Source organism: Homarus americanus, unplaced genomic scaffold, assembly GCF_018991925.1.
Source record: "Homarus americanus isolate GMGI-L3 unplaced genomic scaffold, GMGI_Hamer_2.0 scaffold16894, whole genome shotgun sequence".
NCBI classification, from domain to species: domain Eukaryota; kingdom Metazoa; phylum Arthropoda; class Malacostraca; order Decapoda; family Nephropidae; genus Homarus; species Homarus americanus.
In genome coordinates, this window is record NW_024746541.1 from 1 (window position 1) to 18460 (window position 18460).

The 18460-nt window shown below is 42.1% G+C and overlaps 1 protein-coding gene across 1 annotated transcript; it reads right to left on the reverse strand.

Moving 5' to 3' along the window:
* Window positions 1–3534: 3534 nt before the first annotated feature.
* On the reverse strand, window positions 3535–18244 carry LOC121879301 (luciferin 4-monooxygenase-like). The gene is made up of 8 exons (XM_042385903.1): window positions 18019–18244; window positions 10411–10532; window positions 9303–9495; window positions 8927–9073; window positions 7665–7793; window positions 7096–7323; window positions 5802–5967; window positions 3535–3909 (listed from the first exon to the last, which is right to left on the reverse strand). The coding sequence occupies exons 1-8, from the start codon at window positions 18097–18099 to the stop codon at window positions 3779–3781; spliced, it is 1197 nt and encodes a 398-aa protein (XP_042241837.1). The 5' UTR covers window positions 18100–18244; the 3' UTR covers window positions 3535–3778.
* Window positions 18245–18460: the final 216 nt, after the last annotated feature.

The window sequence follows — 18460 nt, forward strand, 5'->3', positions numbered from 1 at the left end:
ACCACAGGATCAACTATCCTCTAAACCTACGTGCAGTGACTACCTGCAAATGTTCTGCAATACTCATACTCGTCAGCCATCTCAGCTCCTCACTTAAGTACTTGTATCTTGTATTGCCTCCCCCACGTCCACTTGCTTCAAAATTGTTTGTTGTATTAATATGTATATACTGTTAATGTTTAGGTTAAGTTTGGTTAAGGGTAGTTTATAAGCTGAATATTTTGTTAAGGGATTTATGTTACTTTATTATACACAACGAAAACTCGCATCCTTTGTCTACCCTTTTATAGTCCGATTGTCTTTGTTTTTTGTTTTTTGTTACCTGTTGGGATCTGGGTAGACGTATAACTATATTCTAAATCCCCAACTCGTAACATCTTTGCTTTCTAAACTTCCCTCTTATGGTTTCTCTCCCAGCTTTGTTCTCTAATTTCTAGCTTCCTTGAGAACCGATCCATGGCAGTTGTAGTAGAGGGATCGATCTCTAGCTCCTTCTCTACCAATTGTAGTGTCCCACAAGGTTCTGTTCTTTCACCTACTCTATTACTTCTTTTTATCAATTATATACTTCACAATACGATTAATTATTACGATTTTTACTCTGATGATTCTACTCTTCACTCTTCTTCACATTTTTCCCTTCACCCTAATTCTCAAACTAGATCTGCTTCTAGAGCTGATATCATTACATCTATGAATGCGGATTTCTGCAGCATCTCCGAATGGGGAGGTAGAAACTTGGTTAAATTCAATAGTAATAAAACACAGTATTTTCCAATCATACTTTCCAAATTATATGATCTCCTACCGATTACATTTCAGGACGCTATCATTCTGCCAAATTCTAAAATAGATACGCTGGGCCTCACCATTTCCTCTAATATGTCATGAAAGCCACACATCCACAACATTGCTAAAGCTGCCTCCCGAAAAGATGGGAATGCTGTACAGATGCCGTAGCTACTTCACCCCTGAGCAGTTGCTTCAAGTATATAAGGGATTCATTCGTCTTAACTTGGATTACTGCTCTCATATCTTGGGTGGCTCTTCTTCTGTCCAACTGTTAGATAGGGTGGAATTAAAGGCATTTCGTCTTCTTAACTCTCCTCCTTTAGTTGACAATCTTTCTTCCCTTTCTCTTCGCCACAATGTTGCTTCACTTTTTTTTACTGCCAGCAAGGCCGTGGGCTCGTAACACTCTTCCTGCCCGCGGTGCCCACCATTTCTCTATGGATGTCGGTCAAACTATAATAACCCGTAATAGTACACTCGCACCAAAAAGTATCGGTGCAGGGCGAGATCGACGAGTTCCGAAACGATACGTATACACTATGATATGTCGGGAAGGTTGGTAAGTGTATCCTCATACCCCCCCGCCCACCTCCACTAGGTGTTGCCATATGGCTGACAATCAGTGTGTTTGTTTCCTCTTTTCGGATTGTTGCTTTGTGTAGACTGAATGATGAGCGAGGGTTCGGTTTCTGTGAACGTGGGTATAAAACAGAGGCAATATGAAGCAGTAGAGATCTACACATGCCAGACGACATGGAAACCTCAGAGGGAACACTAGGAGCTATCATTGCCCTTCATAACGAAGGGTTCAGCATCACAGATATTAGCCGGCGGATTGGTGTCCACAGGAACACCGCTGCACGATGGATTCGGCGATACCTCGAAACTGGTGCTACAGACGACAGGTCTCGGAGCGGCCGTCCACGCTGCACCACCCCTCAGGACGACCAGGTTGAGTGGTTTATTTGGTAGCATAAATTAATGTGGCAATATAAACAAGTATCACAAATAATTTTGTTAACAGGGAGCTCCTCATATTTCATACTGTCTATTTATCACTTCCCGACCTTATTTATAACGGTTTGTTTCACTTGACCAGGCCATAGTAGCAGGATTACAGGGCTGCCAAGACGGCTGGAACAACTCGCCTTTCCCAATACCTATCGTCACTGGTCTCAAATTGTTCACACTACAGTATGCACCGGTACTTTTTGTTGCGAGTGTACATCCTTCTTTCCTTACACAGCCAAACTGTGGAATGCTTTGCCTTCTTCTGTGTTTCCATACTCATACAATCTGTCTCACTATAAAAAACTTTTTTTTCCGGCATCTTCGTGGTGTAGATTAATATAATAATTTTTCTTTTCTATTTTAATTTCTTTTTAATCGTAATTCCCCCCCCCCCTCCCCCCCCCCAGGCCCGTTGTGGGTCGATGACATGTGCCAGGGTGGGCTATTCTCCATAAAAAAAGCCTTAGGTATTATGCTTTAATTGTATTATATTCTAATTGAATTATTATAATTATTACAATGATTAAGATAATTCTTGCATTGTACCAATGTTATAACAATGTTACAAATTTCTGTAAGACCCCAAACGGATGGCAAAGTGAGGGTGGGAGTAATACACTAACCTGTCCTTTGATGTTATAGTTGTCAATAAAATATTACAATTTCATTTTCAATTCCCGGAGCTGGTCTGGTCGGGTGAGTAATCAGTGTATTTGCGTGCACCGCCCAGGAGAAGACTTCTTCCCCCTGTTGTTGTTTTAAGTGGATTTTAGTGCAAATGTTATCTATGGATTGTACATTATTATTGGCCTAGTTTATTATTGATTTCACTTTGTTTTGGTTTTAAGGACTCTAGTCTACCAAAGGGCCGGGCAGAGAGGCGTCCTTAGGTTGGATGAGTGACTCGAAGTCTGCTTCACACTCCACTGCTGTGCCCATCTATCGTGAATCCCACCGCTGCCACCACCTACCCCCTCAAGGCTCAGGAGACGTCATTGCTAGCTTTCCACCTCTCTAAGGCAGGTAGACTTCATCTCCATAATTTACTGTTGAGTGTTAGTCTGTACAGTTCATGATCAGTTCAGTAAGCCAGTGTTGTGGGGTATCGTTTGGGTATTCCGGTGTTACTGTTTACGTTGCTTATTTCAGCTCGGTTGGATTTTATCTTTTGTTTTGATTGTACTAATAAATTCATGAAGATTTTGAATTCATTTCAATTCTAGTAACTTGACGACATTCTTTAGCCCAAAAGAATCTAATATTCACGGTTACCATCAAACTTAAATCATTGTGGTATTAGACGACAAGCTAAAATGGTTCGTGTCTTACTAAACATTCAAGATGGAGTTTATTGACTTAATATTTATTAATAGTTACAGGGTGTCCCCTAAGGCTTCACCCTTGTCCCAGTTTTTTTTTTTTTTTTACAAATTATAAATAAACTTTACCTATGGAAGACATATTTTTATCTCCAATGAAAATACAGTTCACAAACTGGTAAACAAAACCATAAATTCTTCATGGATTATTGCTGAGGATTACTACACTCAGATTATTCAGATTAAAAGAAAAAAAAATATGAACCACTTTAAGTAATTTTCCAAACACAACAGGACAGATTGTAAACAAATCTTTGTTCATTTAAAAATGACAAGGGCTCCCAAAAAATTTATTAAGGATTTTACATGAAGCTTCCAAAGGATTTATTAAGGGTTAGGAAAGAGCTTCACAAGAGTTTCATAAAGGTTTATTAAGGAATTCAGAAGAGCTTCATAAAGCTTCAGTAAGGGCTTCACAAGAGTAAATACAAGACCACATTAAAAATCTCCCAGGATGCACTTAAGGATTTCCCTAGGACTTGTCTACAGACTTCTCAGTGACCTACAGATGACTCCAGGACCTCTGAGGAATCGCATAAGACCTATCAAGGACCACATAGGATCTCCAAAGGACCTCAGAGAACCTCACAAGGACCTCATAGCTTAGCAGCCGGGGTCTCAAAGTCCTTCTTCAACTGTCTCCTGAGAATCTTCCCTGTGGAGTTCCTTGGGATGGAGTCGACCACTTTGATGCCGCCTGCCAACTGCTTGTAGGGGGCGACTCGAGCTGTGGGAGTCATGGTGGGTTACTGTGGGAGTCATGGTGGGTTACTGTGGGAGTCATGGTGGGTCACTGTGGGGGTCATAGTGTGGGAATTATGGTGGGTCACTGTGGGAGTCATGGTAGGTTACTTTAAGACTCATGGTGGGTCACCTTTGGAGTTATATTGGGTCACTGTGAGAGTCATGGTGGGTTACTCTGGGCGTCATGGTGGGACACTGTGGGAGTTATGGTGGGTCACTGTGTGAGTCATAGTGGGTCACCGTGGGAGTCATGGTGGGTCATTGTGGGAGTCATGGTGGGTCACTGTGGGATTCATGGTGGTTCACCGTGGGAGTTATGGTGGGTCACTGTGAGAGATATGGTGGGTATCTGTAGGACTCATGGTGGGTCACTGTGGGAGTTAAGGTGGGTTTCTGTGGGAGTTATGGTGGATCACTGTGGGAGTTAAGGTGGGTTACTGTGGGAGTCATGGTGGATCCCCGTGGGAGTTATGGTGGATCACTGTGGGAGTTATGGTGGGTCACTGTGGGAGTCATGGTGGGTCACTGTGGGAGTTATGGTGGATCACTGTGGGAGTTATGGTGGGTTACTGTGCGAGTCATGGCGGTTTTCCTCAGGAGTCATGGTGCGTCACTGTGGGAGTCATGGTGCTTCACTCTGGGAGCTAAGGTGGGTTTCTGTGGGGTGTCATGGTGATTCACTCTGGGAGTCACGGTGGTTCACTGTGGGAGTCATGGTGGGTCACTGTGGGAGTTATGGTGGGTATGTGTAGGACTCACGGTGGGTCGCTGTGTGAGTTATGGTGGGTTACTGTGGGAGTCATGGTGGGTCACTGTGGGAGTTATGGTGGGTCTGTAAGTCATAATTGTAAGGTCACTGTGGGAGTTATAATTGGTCACTGTGGGGTATGTTGGTTCACTGTGGGAGTCATGTGGTGGAGTCTCCGTGGGAGTCATAATTGAGTCACTGTGGGAGTTATAGTGGGTTACTGTGGGGTCATGGTGGGTCACTGTAGAGTCATAATTGGGTCACTGTGGGAGTTATAGTGGTCACCGTGGGAGTTATCGTGGGTCACTGTAGGAGTTACGGTTGGTCACCATTAGAGTCATGGTGGGTCACTGTGGGAGTTATGGTGAATCACTGGGAGTTAGGTGGAGTCTGCGTGGGAGTTATGGTGAATCACTGTGGGAGTTATAGTGGTCACTGTGGGGATATGGTGGGAGGTTACTGTGTGAGTCATGGTGGTTACTTTAGGACTCGTGGTGGGTCACCGTTGGAGTTATGGTGGGTCACTGTGCGAGTCATGGTGGGTCACTGTGGGGTTATGTTGGAGTCACTGTGGGAGTCATGGTGGAGTCCCCGTGGGAGTTATGGTGGAGTTACTGTGGGAGTTATGGTGGGTCCCCGTGGGTGTTATGGTGGATCACTGTGGAAGTTATGTTGGGTCACTGTGGGAGTTATGGTGGGTTAAGGTGGGAGTTATGGTGGGTCACTGTGGGAGTCATAGTGCGTCACTGTGGGAGCTATGGTGGGTCACTGTGGGAGTTATGGTGGGTTACTGTGGGAGTTATGGTGGGTCACTGTGGGAGTTATGGTGGGTTACTGTGGGAGTTATGGTGGGTCACTGTGGGAGTTATGGTGGGTTACTGTGGGAGTTATGGTGGGTCACTATCATAGATTTAGACTACCGAGTGTAATATATGATACATGTAATAATATGTACTATATGTAATGTGTGTGGATGGTAACACATGTGGCATATAGAGGCACTAACATGTATATTATATGTAGATGATAAATGTGTAGTAATGAGGGTGATAACATGTGTATTATATGTAGGTGATAACGTTTGTAGTTTATGTAGTATAGAACACGTGTAAGGAGTATTGACCCACCAGCGACGAACTGCTGTAGGTGTGGCAGGTGTAGGACAGTGCCTGATGTAGGCACCACGTAGGCCCGTGGCGCCTCGCCCATCTTACGGTGAGGGACGCCCACCACCGCCGCCTCCTCCACACCCTCGTACTGCAACAACACTTTCTCCAGCTCAGCGGGGGACACCTGTACAACGAAAGAGAGTAAGCGACAGCCGGGTCTCCACTATCGCCTTGTTGTATTAGTCGTTAATGTGATCTTGAAACAATAATACGTGTTATTAGAACATTTTAAGACGTTGTTTTGATCCATTTGAAGCTGAACATTGCCTCGGTCACACTGAACATATCAGAACATCTTCATATCATCAGCTAAAAGGAACATACAGTTAGCTATTAATGTTTATTACAACTATGATGGGGTCTAACTCACTCCCTTGAGGGATACCACTTACACAGTAGCCCAGGTGGACGGATCTGAGCCATAAACAACAATGCTGTGTTTTCTCTGAAGCAAGAGAAATAAGATCCATTGTTGTGTTGACATGACAATACTAAACTTGTTGAGCTGACCAAGCTAGCACAGGTGTTGAAGTCTGTCGTATTTTTCATCAAGTGCATGAAAATTATGTCTGGTGTTCCTCTCGTGTCCTACATCCCCGTGTAAGTGTGTCACACATTCACTAGATGTAGTGACGATTTGTACTATGGGAGTAGGTGAGCCCCTCACTGGGCCTAGACTGTACTGTGTGTACTCTGGGTGAGTGGGCCTCCCTCTGTACCTAGACTGGATGTACTATGGGAGTGAGTGGGTCTTCCCCTGGACAAATAATGTGAGCTACAATCGTCCGACGGACTTGAGTCTTGGAGATGAACACTGGGACCATCATGGCTCAAACTTTGTATGCCAGTGTGAACAACAAAGCCGCAAATACATCTGTGTATCTGGTATTGTGTGGTAACTGTGCACCTGGTGTTGCTAGGTACGTGTTCGTGTGATATATTATCTTTCAACATCTACATAAATCGGTTCACTTGGTATTAACTACCATAAAAACTTACGTTAACAAGGCTATTTTAGGGTTAACTTAGATTAGGCTAGATTAGGTTAAATTAGTTAAGGTTAAGTGAGATGAGTTTACGAAGAGATTAGATTCGAAAAAATTTGGTGAGGTTATGTTATGTTAGGTAAGGGTTGGTTAATAGGTTAAATTTGTTACGTTATGTTTTTGTTAGATTGCTTGTCTAATAAAGGGAAAGAAAATCAGCAGTAAGTGTACAGTAGTCTGTTCTACGCTAACAGTTCAACTCTCACCTGGTATCCCTTGACTTTAATAAGGTCCTTAATCCTGCCGGTGAGGTAGACGAAGTTGTCTTGGTCATAGTAGCCAACGTCGCCTGTGTGGAGCCAGCCGTAGGGGTCGAGAGTTGAGGCTGTGGCTGTGGGATTGTTGGCGTAGCCCAGCATGATACTTGGCCCTCGCACACATACCTCCCCCTCCTGTCTCTCACCCACCATCCTTCCAGTCCTTACATCCACAAACTGAGTGAGGAGAGTGATCTTAACGTCACCTGTACTGAAATAAGTTTATTAAATACATTTAATTTGTGTAAATGTGTGGGTGACCGTGTGTGCGTGTGTGTGGGTATGACTGTTGGTACACACTGGGAAACAAATGCTCATTTATAGTGAAGTACAATGACATTGATCTTATAGTCTTATACTATTTGGAAAAATTGATAGCAATTATCATACATGTTATGGGAACAATAAGAGATATCAAGAAATAAAAAGTTGTATCTCATAATTTTAGTTGTTGTTGGTTAGTGTAATTAGTAAACTAGTTATGAGCCTCACTACCTTAGGTTAGGTGAGAATCTTACCTTAACCTGTATATAAGGCACCACTTTGCCCACAGAGTCAGGGTGGAGGGCAAGGATGTCTGGTGTACCGATGGTCACTGCTGAGAACGACTCTGTCATACCGTAGGAGTTAACTATTGATCGTCCAGTCTGAGTAACAACGCCAGCATTAGAGTCAAACAATTCAAATGATAACTCAGTATTAATCTAGAGATGTAAGATGTAATTTATGTTAGTAAAAGAAAAAATACTTACGGGACTCTCACTAGATTCCTAATGGCACTGAGGAACTGGTGATTACTAATGATTTTCCGAGTTTTAAACAATTATTATGAACTAAATGATAAATCTATAACAAGTGCAAGACGTATTTATAAAGAATTGTGTTGATATGATCACTGTGGTTACAACAGTCCTAAATGAGAATTGTTCTGACCATTAGGGAAGGTGTGACGGGACAAGGACTTAGCTGGCTCGTCCACTAGAACTTGTCCTATTGAGTCTTCCTCTGGGACTGTCAACGAATTAAGTTTTTGTTTCAATAGTGTCATGAACTTAGGAATCTTGAAGGGAAAGGATGCTATAAAATGTATGGAAGGGAACACACTGTCACTTTCATGTCTACAGAGCCTCAATACCAGCTCATATTGACTAACTTTAAAATAAAACTTTGTATGTTTTTATATTACTGTATCTTGCTGTTCACTGTAGCATTGTTAGTGTTTTTCATAAGAAATCTGGATGATTATCGACAATTATCCGGTACGGTAATCTCGGTAACAATATCTGCCGGTTGCATCATGGCAAGGAAATACTAACAGAATATGGGGGCAGTGTAAGTGACGTCATGGTACAGTAATACCAACATTAGTGTTGTGGACTTAGTGACGCCACATTTTACCGTGCCAGGTGTTAAACTCTATCATATATGACGCAGTTGGTTATGATGCAAGAGTAACATGGGAGAAGTTGTTCAGTGCATTAGAAGGTTCTCCATTGGGTAAAGCCAATTAAAATGCATCAACGCCCCAGGGTCCGATGGAATAGACTACGACCAATAGCCTCCGACATATTCACATACTGGCTGGGTTTGTTAGATTGGTTTTCACCCGATCTTTCATATTCTTTTGGGTACTTGGGGTCTCCTTACTATTTGTATTGGCTTTACACACTAACTTATTCATTCCTTCTCCTGACCTGTTGTTGTAACCTTTGTGCTGTGAGTTAAGCTCTTCTTCCTAAATAAGCAGTGTTCCTGTACTGCTGAATACACATGGAGTCACCTTTCTCACGACGGAGGTGACGGAGTCTGCTGAGATCGGGCCAGCCGCGGAGCCGAAGATCTTGAGAGAAGAGAGGTCGTACTGCTGCCGGAGGGGTGTGTTCACCACCAGGTCAATGAGATGAGGTACGAGGGGCGAGGCTGTCACCTGCACCACGGTGATAAATATTCTTTAAGCTCAACAACAGCCTCACCACAAACACTTTTACTGATGAATTAAGTAAATTATTTAATATCATATGAATCCTTATATTATCTAAAGATGTGTTTCAAATGTAAAATTATAACCAAGAAATAAAAACAAGCACGTGGATGTTTCACTTTAATTAGATTATTACCAACTTCTCATTTTACGCCTTTCAGTTTTGCACACTCGCCTTAAAATCCTGGATGACCTCAAAATACCTCTTGGGTGAGAATTTTGAGAGGAAGATGGTTGTACCACCAGCCAAGAGGCGTCCCATAACTATACCGAAGCCATAGAGATGACACACAGGCAGCACCAACAAGAGACTCTTAAATATCTCCTTTCTCCCCTCACTGGCGCTTGGGTTAACAACACTTTGGTACCTGACAAAAAATTAAAGTAAAAATATCATATGCAATAACTCTCTCTCTCTCTCTCTCTCTCTCTCTCTCTCTCTCTCTCTCTCTCTCTCTCTCATAAAGACACACAGCAAACCCCTGTTAGACATGCACAAACTCTATGCATGGTATAAGAGACAAGGTACAGAGATAGGAATGAATTAGGAAAAGCAGAGAATGAATAAGTCAATTAATGTATGATTCCCACCCTCGTACCAAGGCCGTGCCGCCACATTCAGTCGTTCAAAAATTTCTGTATCTGTATTTAATTCGCTTGGTTGTGTATATAATTAGTTAAGTGTCAAGGAAAAGAGCTTATAATTATATTGTCTATGGGCCATGTTTACTTCTGGGGAGTGTTAGTTACAAGACTAGCGAGGTCATCCTAAAACTGTATCTTGCTATTGTGAGACCACACCTGGATTACGCAGTTCAGTTCTGGTCACCGTATTACAGAATGGATATAGAATCCTTGGAAAGAATTCAGAGGAGAATGACAAGACTAATCCCGGGCATTAGGAACCTTGAGTATAGAGACAGGTTAAAGCATCTTAATTTGCACTCCCTTGAGAGACGTAGAGCGAGGGGCGACCTGATAGAGGTGTATAAATGGAAGGCAGGGCTAAACAAAGGGGACATTACTAAGGTACTCAAACTATCCAACCAGGAGCGAACTCGTAACAATGGTTTTAAATTAGACAAATTTAGATTTAGGCGTGAAACAGGTAAACACTGGTTTGGAAACAGCCAGTGCGCGGTCAGTATTGCATCATACTGGCTGGTGTGGTCCTGGTTACTTGACCGGATAAGGTGTAGCTGACCCAGTAGGGCCGGGTGGGTTTTAGATTAAGTTAGGTCACTTTAGGTTACGTTAGGTTTGGTATTAGTTAACAGTCTTACTGGCTCCTCAGGTGGTTGATGAGTAAGTTACGGTGAGTCACCATGACAGCCTTGGGCAGGCCAGTCGTGCCAGAGGAGGTGGGCAACAGAGCCACAGTCTTGGCCCAGTCCAGCCCCTCAGCCTACCGGGAGCAAAACACATCACGTTACTAAACAAAGATCAACTGAAGATTACATGTCCCAGATTATTTCACCTGAAGATGAACTGAACATAACAAGGGAAGCGAAGTCAAACCCCAAGGGATTTTTCCAAATGTATCAAACCAATACATTGAGATACCGGCGAGCTAACGGAGAATGACAGAGAAATGAGCAATAATCTGAACGGATAATTTAAAAAAAAATTTCACCACCGAAAATTTAAACACGATGGCCGAGGCACCGACCATATACAGAGATAGTGAAGAAAATAGAATAAGTCAGATAGTAGTGACTAGTAACAATGTTAGTAAGAAAAATAGACAAACTAAAGTGGAATAAGTCACCAGGTCCCGATGACATATTTGCCAGATTATTAAAAGAATGTAAGGAAGAGCTTATATCTTAGCAAAGTTGTTTAACATGTCATTAAAAACGGGTAGTGCCAGAATCCTGGAGGATAGCGAATGTGATGTAATGTGGTTTACCTCGACGTCAGCAAACCTTCGACAGAGTCCCCAACGATAGACTACTACGAGAAGTGGAGGCTCATGGAATTGAAGGAGATATTCTAAAATGGATAAGGGCGTGGTTACAGGACAGGAAACAGAGAAGAATTATAAACGGCACTACATACGACTGGGGTGACGTCACTAGTTTGATTGAAACATTGATTGAAATATTTCATTTAGCCAGAAAAACACAGATACAGAGTGGATAATAACAACAATATTAACATGGCTGAGCCAGTTGAGAACCTGAGCTCTCTTTGAGGCACCTGATATATACTATACATTTATCTCAAGGAAGTATTATGTAACATTTAGTATCATCTGGAATAGTACAATAGCATGGTAGTAATAAGAACATCTCATTATGTTACGACGGTTATCACTTCAATATTTATTTATTTTATTATTTATTATTTTTATTTTTTATTTATTTATTTACTATTTTTATTTTTTATTTATTTATTTATTATTTTTATTTTTTATTTATTTATTTATTTATCTATACATACATACAAACGCACACACACACACACACACACACATATATATATATATATATATATATATATATATATATATATATATATATATATATATATATATATATATATATATATATATATATATATATATATATATATATATATATATATATATATATATGCTGATAACCTGAGAAAGAAGAAACACAGTTTCCCAAGCGCTTTCAATGCAATTCACATCTTCAGGGGTGAGTACAGACTAGTCTGTATATATATATATATATATATATATATATATATATATATATATATATATATATATATATATATATATATATATATATATATATATATATATATATATACATATAATTAAAGTGGAATTTAAAAACATACGTATAATGGGGGAGCAGTACAACCTGGGTTGTACAGTAATAAGGTTGAACAAGAGGACAGAGCTTTCAGGATTATGTCTAGTTGACAATTATGTTTATTGCAATGGTAATTACTTATTTATTTACATGATAATTTCCGATAAAACGGATTTGGTGGTACAATAAATATCGTAAGTGTTACAAGAAGTATTAATACTTCGACAATAGATATTTTTTTAGAAATGATTTAAAGGAAGGGAGCGTAGTCTTTGCTCGGATGTGTGGGGGTAAGTTGTTCCACACCACACCATGATATTTTATGGAGGTCTGGGACTGAGAGGAGCGAATGGGGGGTGGTCTTAGTAGCTCTGGGTGCCTTTAGTTGTATCTCTGATTATTCCGGAACGGGAAGTAATTATTGTCAAGCAAGTGATTGATAGATTTGTAAACAAAGAGGGCACAGCAGTAAGTGTTAATATCCTCGAATGGTAAAAATTTCAATAAAGCAAATTTTTCGTTTGTGGGATCTGTTTTTCAAGTAGGTCATTGTCCGTACAACTCTCTTTTGTGCAGTAACCAGATATTGTGTTTTTGAAGAGCCAGAGGCCCCGCCATAGTGTGCGACAGTGTATCAGGTGTTGGTAAACAAGATCATGATAGATTTCTTTCATTGCTGTAAGAGTGAGTGACTGTCGAGTGTGATACATGATACCTCACTGTTTATTGATTTTACTGTGAATGGCTTGTACGTGGATTCTCCAGTTAAGTTTCTCATCAACAATAACTCCGAGGAATTTAGTATTTTGTTCGCGTTTGAGGACTATATTACCAAGGTACAGGGGGTCCAAGTCAGGAGGTAAGTTTTTTCTTCTGTGAAAGATCGTGTAGTGGGTTTTCTCAAGGTTTAAGGTCAGTTTATTACGTATTACCCAGGTCCCGACTTTAGTTAATTCAGTGTTCATAGTTCTCATCAAGGAATGGAGGTCTGAGTTGCAAGTCACTACTATCTCACTTAATTTGTTTTCTTCACTCTATCTGAATAGAGTCGGTGCCTTGGGTATCATGTTTAACTTTTCGTTGGTGAAAACTGTTGAAACATATTTATTCAGATTATTGCTCATTTCCTCGTCTTTATCAGTTAGCTCGCCGGTGTCTGACCGTATTGGTCCAATCTTTTCTCGTGTTTTAGTTTGATACATTTGGTAGAATCCTTTGGGGTTTTTCTTCGCCTCCCTTGCTATCTTTACCTCATTATTCCTCTTAGCTTTCGTTATCTCGGTCTTGACCCTACTCACCAATACCTTATAATAATCCCTGGGATAAATTTCGCCACGATTCATCCTTCTACCTATAGCCTTCCTTTGGCCAATAATGTTCTTTAAATAATTATTTATCCATTCAGGGTCATTGTTGTCTGATCTGAGTATTATGTATGGTATGTTCTGCCTTTGTGCATTTAAAGTGTCGTGGAGCTCGGCAATCTCAGATCTCGTTATCAGGTAGGTTTCAACTGTCAGGTTCACCCTCAAGCACGACACCCCTTCGCTCAACTGCCTCTTCATACTATTAAAGTTTGCCCTTCTGAAATCTGGGACTTTTGTGGAATTTTCCTTACGTCTGCCCTGAAAATATAACTGGAATCTAATTTCTTTGTGATCGCTGTTTGCAAGCTTGTTCCCTACCTCGACGTTGCTAATGAGGTTTTCTCTGTTCGACAGAACTAAATCGAGTATATTATTACCCTGGGTGGGTTCGGTTATTTGTTGACTTAGGAAACAGTCCTGGATCGTCTCGAGAAAATCCTCTGATTCTGAGTTACCCGTAAGGTCAGTCCAATCTATTTGGCCAAGGTTAAAGTCGCCTACTATACAGACTTTGTTGTGTATGGAAGCCCTGCGCATTTCATCCCAGATAAGTCGCTCATTAACTCTATCAAGATTGGGAGGTCTATATATTACTCCTGTGATTAATTTTCCCTACCGTCGATTAATTCTATCCAAATTGTTTCTGTATTCCGCTCAGTTTTTGTTTCCATATTTATTTCACACTTCACATTATCCCTGACATAGATTGCTACTCTACCTCCTTTCCTGGTCTGCCTGTGGGTATGGAACAATTTGTAACCCGCAATTTAGTATTCGACAGGTAACTCACGTGAGTCTCGGTTGATGCATGTTTCAGTGAATGCTATTATATCGATTTTTTCGGTACATACCAAGGCCCTAATATCATCCATTTTGTTTCTCATACTTCTACTGTTTGCATAGTAGACATTTAAGTTAGTCGTGTTCCGAGTTCTCCGTTTACCGCGTTTAGGTTTAAACTCCCTGTCTAATTTAGTTTTGTCATCATTCCTAACACTGTTTCCCTGTAATCTTTCACTTTGTGTAAATGAAGCAGAAAGTCCGATGAGCAACCTTGGACTTGGTCACAATATTAGTGATGCCATGAGGCAGAAGCGTCTACCATTAGACAACACATTATGCTTCAAATATTTTTGCAGGTGGTAGTACCTCGCTGCTTGATAGCTGCTTACTACCTACAACCTTAAAACGACATAGATATAAACGTTGACAGCAAAATGAGTAAATTTGTTGACGACACAAAAATAGGGTGTGTAATTAAATCTGACGAGGACTCGGCAAAACTACAGGAAGATCTAAAAAAAAATTCGCATGGTCTGAAAAATGGCAGCTGCAACTGGCTTTTCAGTAGGTCCGCTGTCAGCGAGGTTTAATTCCGTGAGTGAATACAGCATACCCAGCAAGTGGCTCAGTCTTAGTAATTTCCGACATAACTTGAAATAGCTTTTTACTCTCGTTTACTTTTACAGTTACTCCTTGCTCTTTAGCCGTTCTCTGTTATTATGACTTCACTTCCGTTTAAGATCTGTATAACCTGGTCGTAGTATTCTGGCATTACAATGAGGAAGAATTTGCTGGCATTTGGGTGATACCCTATTTGTGGACCACGTGATGTTACCAGGTCCTATCACTCTACCTGCTCTTGTAAGGTCATCAACGTTTGCTACTTGTTTGACCTAGGTTGTGGCATAATTATTTGTTATATGTTGCAACACAGATAGGCCAAATGCATACATTGCCATTGCAACTTCCATTATACATAGTATAACATTAACTCATCTCAGCACTTCACTCACCCCTATAGGTATACATTCTAGGATTTTGCTCAAGGGCTGGCCGTCAAATCTTGTAGGTTTTAACAGCAGGAGGTTATCAGCTTTCTTGAGAAGGCGGCAATAGTTCGAAGTGGTTATTTGTTGCATCGCCCAACTTGTTACTACAAAGAATGACTTTCCAACAACTGGTATCCAGGCCTGATGTTCCCTCCCTCCATGGGTCTTCAGTGGTTTTTTTTCACACATCATCTCTCCATTTATTTTCTCTAACAGAACTGCATGTGGCGGGATATATTACCATGGAACCTGATGCCTTTCTTTTCACTTGCAGGAGGGTGTTTATCCTTCAGAGGCTGTATGGTCTGTGTTTATCGGCAGCACGTCCAACCAGAGGTCACTTTTCCAGAGGCATCTGGTTATCAAACTCCCCGGCCGCATCACTGGAGCCTTGCCTTCTGTCTCCTTTAAATGCGCACATTCACAGATAGAGGGGGACTGCTTATTTAGCATCCTTTGTCTGGTTATTATAGCAAGAGTAGTTCTGCTCATTTTTCTAATTTTACTATGATGGAATCAAACGGTGGTGTCACATTTCACAAAACACTCCAGCCACTGTACATGTTATAAATGGAGGCAACTGTATATCTCCTCTGGTGCAGAGTCTCTTACCTTTTCGATTTTTGTTTGAGTGGACTAGCTTTTAACGTTCAAGGTGACGTTTGCCGTTGTTGTCTGGGTAGTGTCAATTACTACTATTACTACTCATACTTTTTTATAAAAAATGGCCTCCAGCCTTCTCCAATAGCCACACCTTCGCCACCATTTTATTACCTTAATATTAAATATCCTAATACATAGGTAGCTATCCTAGCTGTGTTGAGTTAGTTGAGCCGCAGGTCTATGCAGCATTCAGTGACTGTTGCCTCATAGTCAATATCTGCAACTGTTGTCGGCTTTGGGGCCGATGCTCTCGTTCCCCTGAGGCAGAGCAAAGCAGACCTAAGGAGAGAGAAGGACAGTCGACATCTCATCCAGGCTGTGACATAACTTCTGGGCTGTTGCTTCTGTTCGGATAGCACCTCCGCGAGTCTGGCGTAGAAACATCTTGCACTTGGTCCCATCTCACAAGAGGTTGTGAACACTAGAGGAGTGAAGCTGCCTTGATCAACGTTCTGAATTCTCTCCCCGTATTCCCTTATCTTGTCGTTCACGTTCCTCCTGTGTGCAGCATCGAGAGCTAAGTTACAATGACATGCTGCCATGGGATCAAAAATCCTGATGTCGAAGAAGGCTCGCTGTCCCGGCGTCCAGAATCCTCGAGCACTGACGTCATCACGGGCTTCGTTGGATGTGTTTAAAGTCCAATGTTAGAAATTCTCACAGTCCAATGGAAGGAGGGTCGGTTCTACCCTAACATCACGACAGATTTCCTTCAACGTATATGCTGTGAGATCCCTTACTTTGTCATGCCTCATGTATATGAAGCCCCCTTTCTTACACACCATGGCGTGATCGACGTCATGGGAAGAGCCACACACGCATTAGGAGGGCAAACCTTCTACTGGCCAACCGTACCTTAGAACAATGGCATCTATAAATTCTTGTTTATTGAGACTGAAACCATTTGCCCTTATCGGTAACATAGTTAACCAGTCCGAGGCGCCCACCTCCTGCTCTATAACTACTTTTTTTTCAAATTCTCTGGTACTTGCAGCATCAATTGCTGCAACTTATCACTTTGGCCATGCTGTAGTTCCGTCGTAATGGACCGTCGAATCTTGTTTACTTCACCTCACCTGTTGCGTTCTGAGCTATTATGTGGTCAGTGAGGGCTGCCGTGAGCTTAACTGAGTTCGGTGGCAGCAATCTCCTCTGGATTGGTCATTCCCATTCCTTCCAGTCTCGGTGGTAGTGCAAGGAGTGATCTTCCTGCTGGGGTTAAATACTACTACTACAACTTCCATTTTTTTTATAGTGGCCTCCAGCCACCCCCAATAGCCACACCTTCGCCACCATTTAATTACCTTTACTTCCATTACTACGACTATTACTATTACCATTACTACTACTATTTTTTTATATAACATGGCCTCCAACCTCCCCTTATAGCCATACCTTTACCACTTTTTTATTACCTTAATATTAAATATCCCAATACAAAATTGACTACCCTAGCTGAGTTAGTTAAGTCGCAGATCTATGCAGCATTCAGTGACTGTTGCCTCATAAACAATATCTGCGACCGTTGTCGGCTTTGGGACCGTTGATTTCGTCCCCGTGGAGCAAAGCAATGCAGACCTAAGTAGAGAGGAGGACAGTCGACATCTCAACCAGGCTGCAACATAGCTTTTGAGCTGCTGCTTCTGTTCAGAAAACACCTCGGCCAATCTTGCATAGAAACATCATGCACTTGGTCCCATCCCGCTGGATGTTGTGTACACCAGAGGAGTGAAGCTGCCTTGATCCACATTCTGAATTCTCTCGGCTTTCCCTCTGTTCTTGTTGTTCTCGTTCCTCATGTGTGTAGCCTCGAGAGACCGGTTATGGTGAAATGCGGTCATGGGGTCGAATATCCTGATGTCAAAGAAGGCTCACTGTTCCCGTGTCCAGAAACATCGAGCACTGATGTCCACACCGGCTTTGTTGGATGTGTTGGAGGTCCTGTGATGGAGTTTCTCACCGTCCAATGGAGGGAGGGTCGGTTCCACGTTGGCATCATGGCAGATTTCCTTCAACATATTCACTGTGAGATCCCTTACTTCGTCATGCCTCATGCATACAAAGTCCCCTTCTTACACACCATAACGTGGACGATGTCGTAGATGAGTCACACACGTATTGGATGGGTATACCTTCTACTGACCAACCATACCTATTATCACTACTACTCCGAGTACAACTACTACTACTACTACTACTACTAAAGACCATTAACCACTTTAGCCACCGTACTTGCCACTTACCTGAGTGGAGGGAGGCAGAGGGTCATGGGTCATGAGTTGAGCGATGCAGGGTCTGGTGGGGTCGTTCCCCAGGACCCACATCTTCTTCAGTGTGCCATGGGGGAGGAGAGAGAAGGCCGCCTCAGCTGCCGGGGCCACGTCAGGGTGTACCACGGCCCATCGCGCCTCACTCACATTCAACACGTGCACCAGCTCCTCTGATGAAGGTACGCCATGTGATTCTGTGTCTCTCTATCGCATTATCTCTCTCTTTATCTCCATCACTCTGTCTCTCATAATATCTAGCAGTAATGGCCTCACCACACACTCCACTCAGGGCCTCACCACACTCCACTCAGGGCCTCACCATACACACCCCACTCAGGGCCTCACCACACACTCCACTCAGGGCCTCACCACACATTCGGGGCCTCACCACACACTCCACTCAGGGTCTCACCAC